At 43.7% G+C, this 15,591-nt stretch overlaps 2 protein-coding genes across 3 annotated transcripts in view; one reads left to right on the top strand and one right to left on the bottom strand.

Moving 5' to 3' along the window:
* Positions 1-675, top strand: LOC136438384 (adenosine receptor A2a-like). Its single transcript, XM_066433154.1, has one exon. The coding sequence runs from the start codon at positions 1-3 to the stop codon at positions 673-675; it is 675 nt and encodes a 224-aa protein (XP_066289251.1).
* Positions 676-6,628: 5,953 nt separating this feature from the next.
* Positions 6,629-15,591, bottom strand: part of LOC136437820 (FACT complex subunit SPT16-like) — a 45,780-nt gene continuing 36,817 nt past the window's right edge. For both annotated transcript variants that reach the window (XM_066432317.1, XM_066432318.1), the window contains one exon: positions 6,629-9,180. In XM_066432317.1, coding sequence (XP_066288414.1) covers positions 8,903-9,180 — 278 coding nt within the window. In that variant the 3' untranslated portion in view covers positions 6,629-8,902. The remainder of the gene's footprint in view (positions 9,181-15,591) is intronic.

The following is a 15,591-nucleotide window of genomic DNA, read 5'->3' as shown; positions in this document are numbered from 1 at the left end:
ATGGCGATAGATCTGTATTATTTTGTGTGCGATCCCCTACGCTACCATGACAAAGTCACCACAAAACGCGTAGTTGTGGGCATCTTAATGATCAGGGCGTTCTCTCTGTTCTTCGGACTAGGGCCTCCGGTTTTCGGCGGACTGCCCGAGTACGGTATGCCATGTGAGATTGAACCTCTGAACAGTGTCGCCTTGAGTGCCGTTCTCAGAAACATTAACTTGTTTGTCTTCTTACTCATCACTCTCTCTATCCCAATGATCTACTACCGCGTCTTTAAGGAAGCCAGGAGGCAACAGGAAAGGGATGAGAACCGCAACTTGTGGGTCTTCCAGACCAAGGCATTCAAAAAGATGGCGCCGCATGCTATTGTTCTGCCCATTTTCGTAACCACTACCTTTTTCCAGGTGGCCATGGCACGAGCTGTAATCGGTAAAGAACAATACGTCCTGATTGTCGCTGATCACGTGGCCATCCTCCTGTTCCTGACGGTATCATCCATAGCCAACCCCATCATCCACAGCTTTCGGCTCCCAGACTTTCGTCGAGCCTGTAAGGAGCTGTGTGGGTTGCCAACCAACCCACCTGTGGCACCGGCACCGGTACCGCGGCATCAGGACTTAGAGATGGCCGCTATCACCTGTCCAGGTCAAGGCGAGCCGGACACTGAGAATTGACCCCACCTCAAACATCTTCAGAAGGCCTGAAGCCGACGGAGGAGAACACACATTCCGACCAAGCACAAAAGCTAAAGACAACACAGACGGACATGAGCCAAGAACTAGCGACGCGTACAGAATGCCATGGTTTTAAGACCACTTCAAAGCGACGACCATTCCAGCAAACAGTAATAGCAGAAGTACATGCTGAACCAACGGCATGTTCCGGAGAGTTCATAACGGAAACTCTTCCCGGACAGATGCACTTTGATGCATAATCATCAGACGTCCCTACATCAACGATGAGCACCGACACCGACGGGGCAACGGTAGAGCACACAACGGACCAATTCGCTTCAGAGCACCTACCAGAGCGTCCGAAGTCGGCATTGTAGGACGGTACAAGCCCGTGAAACGAAGATCAACCCTGAAGATGCACGATGAGACACCGAAAGAAGGAACTAAAATGAATTTGCTGCCTTGGAAAAGTGAAACGAAACGAGACTCTGGAATAAATCTGGACATGTTAGGAACAGAACTAGCTGTGTTCATGCAAGTACATATCGATGTACGTAGAAAACACATCTCGACTGGGATAAGAAAACTGGACAAGGGACATGACCAGCGCAGGGTATCATCGCCCATCCACATGGGTAGAGGTAGGCTTGTTTGTAACAATCCTCTAGACTTGTCAATTCATCCTAGCGTAAAATATCATAACTGAAGTTTATGTTTCACAATCCTTTGATAGCCAAACAACCTAGAACAGAATCGATGACATGAAGAGCAATTGCGTTGTGTTGGAGAACTATTCATGCTTGTATAGGAAATAGAAAAGATTTTAGAGCTAGAAGACACACATTTGGTGTTTGTAGTGTAAACTTTGTACTGTGATTGATGTACAAGTATATTATATATATATATGTAGGCTTGCTTAGTTGAGCGTTAGTGGACCTTCGATTTCATGAAAAGGCACTATTGTCCTGTTTTGCGGCCATGCGCCTTCAGCTTCGTCCGCCGCATGTGCAAAGCATAGTTAACTGAAGAGACTACCATTAGCTTAAGATTTATAAATAAATACAGTGAGGCAGCAGTTCCTGGCACCAAAACGGTTGTAACAGTATGTAACAGTATGTACTTTCATTATGTAGCTCCTCGGAATTGTTATTGATGTAAGTAGCACATATACGCCTCGTTTACAGAAGTGTTGACCCGCGTAGCTAGTTGTGAATTTTGATGCTCTGTACTATCCTCACTCATGCTACGGTCCCAATTGCACCCGGGTGCCCGTCGGGGGTGTAGTCCCGGGTGGACCGGGCCACAAATTTGTCCCGGTGGACAGGCGGACAGGAGCTCACAAGGGAGCTCACGGCGTCTATTTGTTACCGGCTACCACCGGGCTAGAATGATCCGTGGTCCCGGCCGGCCCCCAAAATAGCCCGACAGCCGCAGGGTGCCCCACGGGGCCACGTAGGGGCCACACTCAAATGCAAAAAAAAAGCCCGTGAACTACACAGCGGGGCCCCTTTTCCAATTGGGACCTAAGCATTGGTTTGCCATGCAGTTCTAGTACAATAAAGTTTGTCGTCCGTTGTACTACATGTTTTGGCTTCCATCAATACATATCAAGGAAATGTGTATCAGTTCACAGCTTTGATGTTAGTTTGCTAAACAAAGAAGAGTCAGATCTATAAACTGCCATGCACATAAATCAATTCTAAGTGACTGTAATTACAGACAGTTTCACATTTTAGTTGGCTTCTTCAAGATTTAAAGAACTTTCCAGCATGGCGCACAATAACTACGTTACAGTCACATAAGAGCAAACATTTAACAGGTGCACACAGTGTTGGAGGGAAAACATGATAATACGCGTTATAATGATAAGGTAGAAATAATTTCCAGATTCCGCTGTTATCATATTTGTTATCATATTTGCCGAACACGCGAAAGGTCCCCGGTTCGATCCTGGGCAAAATGAAGTTGCTGCATGTTGCATATTGCAAGTGATATCTCTTCTCTAAACAACAATGGGCACAATATACAAACGTCACTGGTGTTCAAGTGCTGAATCAAAGGTCGGCTCGGCCTCAACACTGGGCGCCAAATGCAAAAGAAAGATATTTGACCAGACAATACTTCAGAATGTAGTACGACGACTTTCTGCAGATATCTTTTCTTCCGCTGTGAGGCATTCTTACAATGCCAAGAAGATACTCAGACATGTACATGTAGGTCCTATTGTGGGAGTATCAATTTTCAACAATGTATTCGAATGTTAGGCTCGCAACCCTAAAAGGATTTAAGTTATAGTGATGTTTGGCGGAATCTGATCGTGAAAATGAACAAGAAACAAGACAAGAAAAAGTATTCCGATTCGGAAAGCGCGTGCATAGGACGCGCTGACTTCATTATATGGATGACATCCATGCACGCATAAATTTTCGTCCGTTTCCAACTAAAGACAAATCAAAAGAGAATTGCGACCCTACTCGTAAAGAAGAAGCTGCAAAATGAGGAAACAAAATGGCGTAGATTGCCCAAAATATCGGAAAACGTATACTTCTGTTATATGGCAAGCCTCTTTCCCTGTTGTAAAACGCACTGAATATGTCTTAAACTTACTCCTTGCAAACATGTATTTCGGGCCATGGGGGAAGTTTTCTAAAGTCTTCCAAGAAGTGTGAAATGCGGCAGTAAATGTCAATTACATGAAGATTTTGGCGCCAAAATGATACATAATGCAGCCTCCAAAAATTGAATTCTTATTGAGACAAACACACTGCCGCGGACACAAAATGTATATGGTACAGTATCATCTTCCATATTTGAGTAAATAAGTGCCTTTGTATACACTAACGTTACCTCTGTACACAGTTCATGTACTTATCAACGGTGTTTATGCAGTTTTGCCCCTGTATTTAGACATACTTTCCAGATCGCGGACTAACGTTATAAGATGTCGGCGACCAACAAGTGAACACCGGTCCAAAAGTCTCACTAGAGTAAGATCACTTCTGAACAGTGGCCAGTCGTGAAAGCAGAGCGGAGGTAGGTCGAAGCAGCGTTCACGGCTGGCCATGGAGTAAAGGCCGAGATATGGCCGTTCATGGCTGAATTCCACGCTAACGTTACTTGAACAGTAGCCCGGCGCGAAAACGCAGTAGTCCGCTTTCCGGGTTTGGATTACCAGCCCTATCTGTGTGGCGGCCAGGGCACTTCTCTAAAACTCATCAATTTTACAAAACCTGTCACTCTAAAAAAGGAAGAGATTTTGAAGCTGTGTACGTTCGGCTCCCGTCTCAAGTTACGCGATATGCTTCAAATGTCCCTTGGAGAAATGAGTGATCTTTGAACGATTCATTAGACGCTGTAGAACTACTAGAAGACACGTGAATGAGTGATATATCTGGGGTGTCTGTGGTCAAAGGTTAGACCAACAGGAAGAAGACGCCAGCTAGCTGAAACCGTGTTGTGGCCTTGTGATAACTTCTACTGGCACCGCTATTTTAAGAGGAAAGTCAGTTAACGCTAATACTCCGGCTTCCGTAATAATACGGAAAGCAAATGTATACAGACGAATGTTATCAGGACCGAAACTGTAATCCTAAAAATGTAAATGTTTACATTCAATCGTTAGTTGTCATATATTTGACAAATCATTCCAGAAAGTTTATGAAAACAAAGTTTGATCAAGTTTCACTAACGTTACATAACATGACTTTATAGTCACCCGAAATTCGTTTCTTTCGCTCTGTCTAATGATCTTAAAAGTATGCGTGTGTTGTACGGTATTTGAGAAAATTGATGTTTCAATTAAATACAGTAATTGCGTTTGCTTTCCTGTCAGCCTCTGATGCCTAACTCATTTCTTTGCTACAGCTGAAACTACATCTCGGGATATCAAAAGGTGTGGCTAAATCCCAGCTATTTTCCAGTCACCAAATCAGTCGGATTCGGGTTCCGGACACTGTCAATTAGATTGTTCTACATTCGATCAGAAAGAAAGGTCGAGGGCAAAAAGGGCGGGAGGTCAAAAAGAAAATAGGCAGTTCCAATGACACAGTCAGCAGGGCAGTTTTGTTCGTGCCCAGTGACAGGTCCGTCGCCTTTCCAGGGCAGGCTCGCGCTCTTTGTCCCATTGTACAGAAGGTATCTGGGCTCATTCAGGACACTGGGGTTGAACGCAACGGAGTGATTACAGTGAAAAACTTTGATAAATGAAGAAAAAGCTCTTTATTTCTTGCCTCTTCTATGAATATCTTTGTTACCTTGAATCACACATGATTTACGTTCATCTACTGAAGAAGTGCTGAACTTTCTATCCAACGCAAGGAGAGTGTCTCTAACCAAGGACATTAAAATGTGAAGCAGACATCATCGATTGAGGTGAAGCATGATGCTTTTTCAAGTAGCTAGTGGTAACGTTAGTGCAATGCGACTTCGCAACGGCTCGCGTTTTGGGCTAAGCCCACGGGGCACCCCTACTCTTCTCGATAAGTGTGTTGGGTTCTTTTATGACATTACAGTGCTGTGTTTCAATATGATGTACCGGGTTCTTAAGAGAGAGCTGATATGGCTGTCTTTTCTCTGCGACTACTCAAGCAGGAAATTGGGGTGAAAATGGAGTTTTCCACTACTGACAGTATCTGACGGGGTCGGCCATAAATACAAGGGAAACAGGTGTCTGAAGTAAGTTCGAAAGATCATGTGTGTCTGTGGCGGGTAACATGGTTTAAGTTAAACCTTTTGCCCCAACACAAGAAATTGTGGCCCACATTATACGAACTCTCGTTGTTCGGGGCCGTAATGGTTTCTTTCCAGTGGGCCAATCAGTGACAAGTTACCAAATTTTCCACGGTGAATTTTTAGCCGGCTATACTGACGGAAATTGTCTTGATAAGTGTGGGCGATGACATTTGGTGAATGTAGTTCAGTGAAGCTTGTCATTGCAGTAACTGTGAGGTACAGTATTATTTGATGTGTTTGTACCAGTGGGACCCAAATGTGCATTAAAGTGCACTGGACACTTGTTGTCTCAATTAAGTAGTTACAGTTAAGATAACAAGATGATTTCAATCAAGGAATAGCTGATTATGTCCCTGTATTCTGTGCAGAGATAGCATCAGCTGTGGATACACATGTATATCTGTATACAGAGCTCGAAATACTTTACTTTTCTATTTCTTGCAAGCTTTCAGATTCCATTAGTTTATACAGGCATTGGTTGGCATCAAAATTGCTTAAAAGGCATCAACATTGTACTATTGCATTGCAACGTAATGGCTGGGAAAGGTATTTTACACGAGTTTCATCACTTGCCTCATGGTCAGGTAAAAATGAGTACCTGGCTTTGGTTAGGGACGTGCCTCGAATAGGATGTTAAATGGAGGTCCTGTGTTTAAGGAGAGCCACACATCGAGCACATAAAAGAACGCACCACACTTAATGAAAAGAGTTGGGGTCCTTCCTGGTGTGAGTGGATCAAATAATTCTGTCTGGATATGCAGCTTGTACACTTCAGTACAAACCTGGTTTGTTAGGTCATAAGGCAGTTTACCGGGTATGCAATACAAACAAACACACATTTTGATTTTTGTGAAGATACAGGGACAAGGAATCGGTTTTGAGCAGTGTTTGGTTGTAACTGAAGTTTCATCAGCATGTTGGAATTACACCAACTCAACAGCACGACGTACAGTCTAGAATATTCCGCCTGATATTACTGCTTTAATTTCTAAAATGAATTTATTCCATGTACATAAAGTTGATTTAAAGTTTCTGCCTGCAAAATACATGTGTGTATTTTGTGGGATAATACTAGTATACCAAAACAGCCTTTGAGCAAGGTACTCAAAGCAGGTATCTAGCTACCCCCCTCCCGCTCTGACCTCACGTGCGAGCTATCGCATAAGACCCTGCTTTCAGCTACAAGATAAGGGCCTTGGGTCAAGAATGGCACAACAAGCCCTTCAAATCCTCCATAAGACTTTAATGACATGTTTTCTACTACAGCACTGGCTTTCTGTACACCCAGAAGGAAAGAGCACACACTGTTTATGCAATTTGATAATGACAGATATGTTAAGGGGGTGTTACCTTACTGACTACAAACCTTTAGTCCGGAACATGTGTGGTCCACAGAGTACAAATATTTTTCAGATCACGCAGCTCAAAATTAAAAGGTTCCCGGATACAACCTGACGCACACATTCTCTCCACACATACATGTAATATACAAGATGGTGAAATATGAAGAACATTTCATGAGATGCGCTCTGGGGTACACATAAAATGTAGTCTTCAAACTTCTAGTACATTTACTGTCAAATAATCTTCAATAACAACATACAGTAGAAGAAAATATGTTGACAACATCATCCAATTTAAAGTTTTGTACACCCCTTTCACACTGATCAAGAGAATATGAAAATTCATATTTTTTTCTGTTTTTTTTCCTTCAATCTTCCTTCTTGATCTCACCCCTTCCAAACTTGATCCTCTGTGACAGTTCAGATGTAAATTCAGTAGCCTGGTCTGTGTACATTTGTGCAGCTTTAAAGAAATATCTGTCTCTATCTACATTTTCCATGGGAAAGAGAGAATGCATTTGAGCCTGTCGCTCCCACCCCTACATTGTTTTGTCTATAACTTTGTAACATCTCCCCTTGTGTTGAAAGAACTGATGGCAGTAAGAGAATACAGCAATCGCAAATGTACACAGAAGATGTTGTTTTCATTTTGGTCTTCCAGAAAAGCACTCCTGGCATCACCGATAATAAGATAAGGCCACAATAATTCTTTAAGTTGGTTGTTAACAAAAATGAACCCCTCTTCCATGAAATGACAACAATAACTTATGCAATCAGTCTCTAATCTGAGAATGAAAATTTGACTACTTTTTACATACATGTATACTGTAGTCTTGCTTTTTATCATCAAATAATACGAAAGTATTAGACTGCATAACTGCAGCTACTTCGCTCAATACCCACCCATGGCTAGACGATACATGTACATTTAGTGTACAACTTACTCACCATGCATAGAAATAACAAAAAAAGGGGTGAGGAAGATCAAGTACAAGATGACAACAGAACGTTGATAGAACGAAACAAGAACCTTAGTATACTATCACAGTCACTCTCTGAAACTGTACATGTTTTATGGATTAAAAAGCAAACCCTCTACCCTAGTTCTGTTTTATATTGTTTTCTTCATTCACTATAAGTTTAGAAAACCCAAAAGTCAAGGAACAAAATTGAAGTTGATTTATGGCCAAGACACAAAACTGCTTTTTAACATATTGGAATTCGTAAATCAGACTTTGTGTCAGACCATGGTATTCTGTTATTTACCAACCAGAAAGAGTTTGACTTTTTACAGCCCAATGTAGGCAAGAAGTAGTCAAATTCATTCCATCTTCATGGAGCCTAAAAGGGTAGGTTTACTTCCACTATAACCTTTCAAAGAACGAACTTGAAAACGATGTGGCATTGGGCTAGCAACCACTGACAGCAGGATAGACTATAGTACCAGATTTTCAATGGCCAAACTGCAGCACTTACACCATATCTTCTATTTGTTTTGGGTCCCTATATATGTTGACCTTGTACAAAAATATCAAAATTCAACATTACTACACAGTGGCTTTTGAATGCATGGTACATGTGGGATGCATCATAGTTTCTGACACACACACATATGAATGCTACCAGTAACTTGAACAGAGGCTGCATGAATACATGTATGTATGTTAACATCTCATACCTATTGGACATACCGTACGATACTGTATATGTAAAAGGAGAATGTATAACTGTTATAAGTACAGCCTCTCAAAAACAACACCTTTAAGGCTTATTCAAACAACACCTGTCACGACTTACATGTAAATAATACATTTTTTAATGTTTAGTTGGATACATAACACATGAAACACAAGTGAACCAAAGACATCTGTAGTATTCTGTACAATGGATTTTTAAAGATTTCGCCCTACTGAAACTACCACTTCAAGAGAAGTCTTGACAATCTGTGCACTGGTAAAATGAACAGCGTGTATCTATGAATGCAGTGTTTTTATTCATTATTTTTTCATGTTGGGGCTATGCTCTCCATACACATAATGACACAACGCTGCAGTTCTGAACTATTGCTCCCCCATTGAGTTCACATAGTGTACTCAAAACGTCAACCTCTGCAGCAGTCCAAAGGACTACTGACTGAACACATTGGAATGTCTTTAGTGTCTGCGCTGTTTCTTGGCGCTGCTCCCCCGACCGCCGCTGTCGTTCCTTGACCGCTTGTGCGAGGACGACTTGTGCGGAGACTTGTGGTGCGAGGACGACTTTTGCGAGGAAGACTTGTGAGGAGACTTGTGAGAAGGCTTGTGCGGGGAGGGCTTGTGCCTGCCCCCGCCGCCTCCACCGCCTTTGCTGGAGGACTTCTGGGAAGCCCCTCTGTTGCGCCCGCCGCCGCGTGGAGCCTCTTCTTCGTCTGCGTATCTAGACTCATGATCGGCTGAGGAGAAACAGGAAAACAAACACGATTGTTGATCTTGATCTCCACATTCAACAAAAACAACTGCAGACACACACACACACCAAGACAAACAAACAAACATACAGACCGAAAACAATACCTTCGTTTTCATGGAGGTAAGAAATGTGAAACACCAGTCTTTCTAAAGTTGGATGGGACACAGGGAATTTGAAAACTCTAATCAACTGTCAGTTAAAAAAAAGTATAAAGGTTATAATATGGCGCATAAGGAAATACTGTAGTATGATAAGTCAAGGGAAGTTCATCATGTACCTTAAATCTATTCTGAAACCATAACTATACATCCAGTAAGCTGCCAAAATCTTAACTATCTTTTAAAACAACCTTTGTTTAAGAGCTGTCAGAATTTTGAGAAAAGATGTCCGATAAGACTAAGAAGAATAGAAAAATCCTGGTATGACATGCTTATATATAATTATACATGTAGCTCAAATACCACCATCACGATTCGTCCCATGGCCATGCAGGAATAGAACAGGGATGAAATTCTTTCCAACTCGACAGAAGGAGTTTGTTTGCATGTTAGGGACTAAACAAGGCCATTGACACTTTGGATACAGGAGTGCAAATACAGTAAGGGACTGGGGAAAACCTGTGCAAGCAGCTTGTTTGGACTGGGGAGACTTGCCGACATTCTGAGAACATATGTTTCTGGACCAGAAGCGCAAACAGCATGTTGTGTAAATGTCAGCTCATGGGGGAGGGGGGCCGCAAAAGGTCAAGTTGACTGCAAGGTCAGACAGAGTTGTTATCTCCTTGAGTGAGCACCTCTTGGGAAAGGAAAGTACAATGGTCTTTAACCTTCTCCCTGCTGCCTAACCTTATAACCAATACAAATTTGGCGTCAAGCTGCTACATTAACTGGCTAAAGGTTAAATTGGTATGGCACCCAAAACCTTTGACAATCTACTATTGTGAAATGCTTTATAATAAAAAGATGTAAAACTGTAAAAAACAAACAAAAAAACAGTCTAGTTCCTCCAAAGTAGTATGAGAACTACATCAAAACATGTTAAGAGGAATGGTAAGGGTACTTGATAGTATAAACATTGCCCTCCACTTGCACTATCATTCAGCTCGCTTGATATGTTGACAATGCTCCAAAGCCTTTTCAATATACATGTAGTCATACATACATGTACTGCTGTCGTGGGTCTTGAGTGTAGAACAAAAACTTTGCCATTCTGTTAAATTGATTCTAGAGTGCACAGATCAACAATAAACAAGGAAAGCCTCTTATTTGCAATGATGGATAAGATTCGGTAATAGCATCACCCCTTGTCTTATCTGTAGGATTAAGTGTAGACTAACCAAATAAACAAACTCAAGAAAGCATTTCAGGAAGTATTGTGTGACAGGAGTCTGGCCTACTTTGTGGGAACACCTACTGTATATGTAAATGTTTCATGAATTAAAGGTAAACCTACCATGTTTCATGCTTTAATTTTTAAAGAATAAATCTACCAAGAGATAGTATACTACAATGTTGTAAAGCAGTTTGCATTCCTATACACTAGTTACGTTTCCTTCTTTTATGAAAACCAACAAGTCTGACATACTATAACAAAGCAGATGCACTAGCTATCAGTTTACCCCATGAGGAGTTTGGAACAGTTTGACATGCATGGGAAAACTATTCCATGCACATTATGTTTTTCATTATAAAATCTAGGACAGTGAAATAAATTCTTGGCCGCTATTCCATAAATTGTCTTGTGGGGGCTGGCGGATTGACAGAAGAAGAGTCAAGAAATATGTGGTGACAATAGAATCTATAAGAAAAATCCCTCTTTCCTGCATGTTGAAATGTCATGGAATCCATAGCATGACGTAGAAAAGCTATTGTAGTACACAACACCAAAACTTACTGAAATGTAACATTTGTGTGCTCCGATCATAGACCATCGCATCAATTCAGATTCCAGCAAGGCACTGACAGTTTGTAAAATAATATCAATGTAGCACCACTATAAGTGTATCTATCAGAACTCATGCCACATGTTAGTACCCTTACATATCAAAGCATGTTCCTGTGCTATCTCTATCATTCAAAGTTGTTCCAAACCACAGATGAAATCCTGGTGGTGAACATTTTTGCCTGGCACTTTGGCATTTGACTATTTGGTCTCAAAGGAATAACAGCAGCCTGGCACTTGACTTGAAGTGCCGCAGACAGCACTACAATAGAACCATCAAAGACATTTTCCAGACTAAGCCAGCCACTTAACCTAGATAGGTTCACAAAACATAAAGGCTAATTGAGCAATATTTGCTGATCTACAGTCTACTTATAGCTATCTAAAGCCTTAATCCTCATGGTCTGGTGAGAGTCCAGATCTGACCATTTATGACCTATATTGTCTAATACAGGTTACGGTCCACAGACTGCGAAAACAAGCAGAAACTACCTCCAGGCTATCCTGTGGTTGACAGCTCGCAGGAAGCTCTATTAGATCCAGTTCTGACAGCACCAGCGTTGGATTCCTATCCTAAAACTTTCCTGATGTCCAGGCCACATCTTCACCCCACCCCTCCAACCAGGGGTATGCCCCCCTCCCCACCAAAGGTGAAGATATTTCCTCATAATTACCAGGAAAGGGCAGATATAGGATGGGCAAGTGCCCCACCTCATGCTACTGTTGACACAGGACTTAGCAGGGGTCTAGTCTCTGTTGACAAACTCATCTGCAAGGTGCCATGGCACAAGTACCCAATTAAACGCACAATGACTGGCTCTTTGTCACCATAATCCTATATAAATAGAACCCTTAACTTCTAAAAAAACCTACCCTTTCAGTTTGGCCTTTGAGATCTGTCTGTCTGATTTAAAAAGTGTACTTCCACTGATTACAAAGGTTATACTTGTAACAACTTTTGTAAATGATTTCTTTCCGCAATAACAGTTGTCGCCGTTTCCTTTGTCAGATGTGAGACTTTCCAAACTAGCACAGTTGTTAGACGGCGATGTCAATCAAACGGACTTCAAAGGAACCTTCCAAACATGATCACTGTTATACAAAAAACATGTCAGGGCCTGGAAGCTGGCCAATTAGCCAGTCTGTAGTGTGATCTGTTACTGGTAAACTCAGTTCCCTCGCACCAGGAAGGGTTGGTTTAACGAGCAAGATTTACTAAGTTTCAAGCACTGTTAAAGAACAAAACAACTTCTGAAACATTTTACAACTACGTGCATAACTTTCCTCAGGTGTATGTACTTCTATGCCTGTGATTCTCTAAAATTACATAGTGCCATATGATAAGGAAATTAAAAAACATACAAACTTTTTGTTTGGTTCACACAAGCCAATTCTTCTGCCAAGTTTGGAGACTCCAAAATGAAAGGTTTCGCCTAGCCTCCATGCAACGGCCAAAACCCACATGGGGGAAGGAGTGAACTATGTCAACTATGCTCTGCGATACCCTCAGATCCTTAACCATTGGCCTTTTTGCTTATTTTGGGAACAACATGTGCACAGCAACGGAAGTGACCTCCATGTGAGGAATGCTCAACCAGGTGATACCCACGTATGAATGGGGATACCGCTTGTAAGGGCCAGACCACCCTCTAATCTTCGAGTAAACGGAAGGCTTCTGCCTTACGCAGCAACGCTTCTGCCTATTTTGGGCTTGTTTCAGTGGCCTTTTGTTTGTTTTTCTTTATGTCTTTTTTTTAAAAAGTCATTTTTTCCCCATGCAACACCCCGCCTGACAGCGAAAAACATACTATGCTGATTACAGAAGTATAGATCGAGCAAAAAATACTTTAAACATGGAGAAATTCAGCAAAAATATGTATTTACTAGAGAAACAATAGCGGGTCAGGGCTACCCTGTAAGGAAAGAAAAAAAAAACAGGGAGACTAGTGTAGAATAAAACCATACATCTGCCTAGATCTCCCCCAAATCCCTGAAATCCCCCAGCCTCTAAGTGGCGATCCCAGCGGGACTATCATCAAAAACCTGATCAATCATGTTGCCCAAATCTTGCCCCAAACACCCCAGTGGACTGGTTTAAAAGAAAACATGTGCAGGGTCATACTTGCACTTGTTGCTGTGGTCCGCTCCAGCCCCTGGCTGCATTGCCTCACTGTTGTGGACCCTGTCCCTCTCTTGGAAGAGAATTGTGGTTACGAACGTCCTCCCGTCCACTGGGCGGAGGTCTCGGAGAAGGATTCAGGGGAAGTTGGACTTCGAGGTCCCCGTAATAAGCATCCCTTTTCGACCGGTTCGGCCTGTTCTTATATCCGTTCCCTACATGACCGTTGCCTTGACTTTGGTGGGGATATTTTGACCCTGTGTGGTTAGGGCTCGAGGCCAAGTCTGTAAAACCATATTGGAAACTTATCGGGGAAGGCTCAGGAATGTCTGTCCTGTCAAAAGCCATAAGGGGAGGCTTTTCTGAGATGTCAGACAATTCTGTTGTTTGCGTGTCATATCCGCTCTCGTAGCGGTGGAGTACCGCCGGGCTGTACTGGACGGTAGGCTCCGAGCTGGAAATACTGTGGTCCTGACTCCGATTCTTCCGAAAACGCATGAAAGTCAGCCCTACAAAGAACACAAGGCAGCAAATGCAAACCAGACCCAAGGCAATCAAGGCGATGGCAACCCCTCCTAAACTGAGGCCCACCTGACCCTCAGAGGTGACCACTGTTGTGACTGGACTTGTCGAAGAGAGATTTGCTGTTGTGGTTGCGAACGTTGTCGTGGACCACAAGCCATCGCTTCCCCACGACGTTACATTTAGGTACGACCAGACCGTGACGTTCTGCCCCGAGTTCCCCGCGATGCACGTGTAGTACCCGCTGTCAGGCAGCCGAGCCCGGCGGATTACCAGGGTGCTTTCCTTCAGCTTTATACCTTTCAGGCTGGACTGGGGGGTGATGTAGTCTCCGTGCGGTGTCCGCCACATGACCACGGGGTCGGGATCGCCCGTCGCCTCGCATCTCAGCGCGGCCCGGTCCCCCTCCAGAATGTCCAAGCGCACCGTGTGGCTGAGTATCTTGGGCGGCTTGCAGGTAAAGTTTGTCAGGGGCATGCTGACGAACAGGTCCTCCGACATCTCATCTGTCTCTGTACAGTAGGTGCTCTCCACCGACGACAGGGAGAAGTAAGCTGTATCTACCAGCTTTCTCAGCCACAGCAGCTCGCAGTTACACGTCAGGGGATTCTCTGCGAGTCCTACTGCTCGCAGGGAAATCAATGGCTTCACGACCTCCCTGGATAGGGTTGTCAGATTGTTTCTGCTGAGTCCCAGGAACCAGAGGCGGGAGAGGCCTCTGAAGGCATTGTTGGGTATTGTCCGGAGCCCCACACCCCCTAGATACAGACCACCCAAGTTCCGTAGGTCCACAAATGGCCTGTTGTTCAACTGCAGTCCCACGTTTCCATTGAGAACCAGGAAGTCAAGGTTGCTCAGCCCGCGGAATACATCAGCCGAGATGTTTGTGAGCAGGTTGTAGCCAAGGTACAGGCTCTGTAGGTTTGTAAGGCCCTCGAAGGCACCTGGCTCGATCTGGCTGACTCGGTTGTAGGTGAGAGCCAGCCCTTCCAGGCGCCGTAGGTTCCTGAAGGCCCCCTGAGGAACATACTGCAGGTTGTTGTGGTGCAGGTAGAGGTTTACTGCATCCTCCGGGATGTTCTGGGGAAGGGACGTCAGCCTCTGGTAGCCACAGTTCACGACGTGATCCTCTGTACACTCGCACCTGGCGGGACACGCCGAGATGTCACGACACTCCAGAAGCACCACGAGCACGACGAACGCCTCCTTCCAATAAGCCATCTTGGATCACAACTCGGGGAGAAGATTGTATACAAGTTCCATGGACCACTGACAACGGAGAAATAACAAACCTTCAAAGGCAGTGTTGAGAAAAGTCAGCGGAGTGGAGAGCTGGTGCCTTGTCTTCAAATGGTCCAACCGGCCACTAGTAAATCAATCAGCACGGCCGTTTGTAAGGAATGCCCCCTTTTACACAGGGTGAACTCCGACAGAAATCCTCCAACTTTCCCCAGTAGTGGGAGCTTGGCACTGTGTCCAACTTGGTGTGGCACCTGAATAAAGCTGCTGTGCGTGTGCTGAGCAATTTATTTGTAATTTGGGCCGAACCAATCTCCCAGCCAAAGAGGGAGGAGCCACCACCACATGTTGGCCACAAACTTTGCTGGCTTCCTGCTGTCGGCTGCAGGCTACCCGGATTAAAATCTCCCCTGCAAATAATTAAGGGGTTTGGCAGTAAGGCAAGTGCCCCAAAGGCAGTCACTTTTAATTAGCAGTGATCTGTGGGGTGGGAGGGACTTGTTTCTTTTTGAGTGATAACCCTTTCTGCCCCCTTTGCTCAGGTATAAAACTAATGTCCTACATTCCACGGCC

This window comes from Branchiostoma lanceolatum, chromosome 7, assembly GCF_035083965.1.
Source record: "Branchiostoma lanceolatum isolate klBraLanc5 chromosome 7, klBraLanc5.hap2, whole genome shotgun sequence".
Lineage (NCBI taxonomy): Eukaryota > Metazoa > Chordata > Leptocardii > Amphioxiformes > Branchiostomatidae > Branchiostoma > Branchiostoma lanceolatum.
This window is presented reverse-complemented; position numbering and strand designations above follow the sequence as displayed.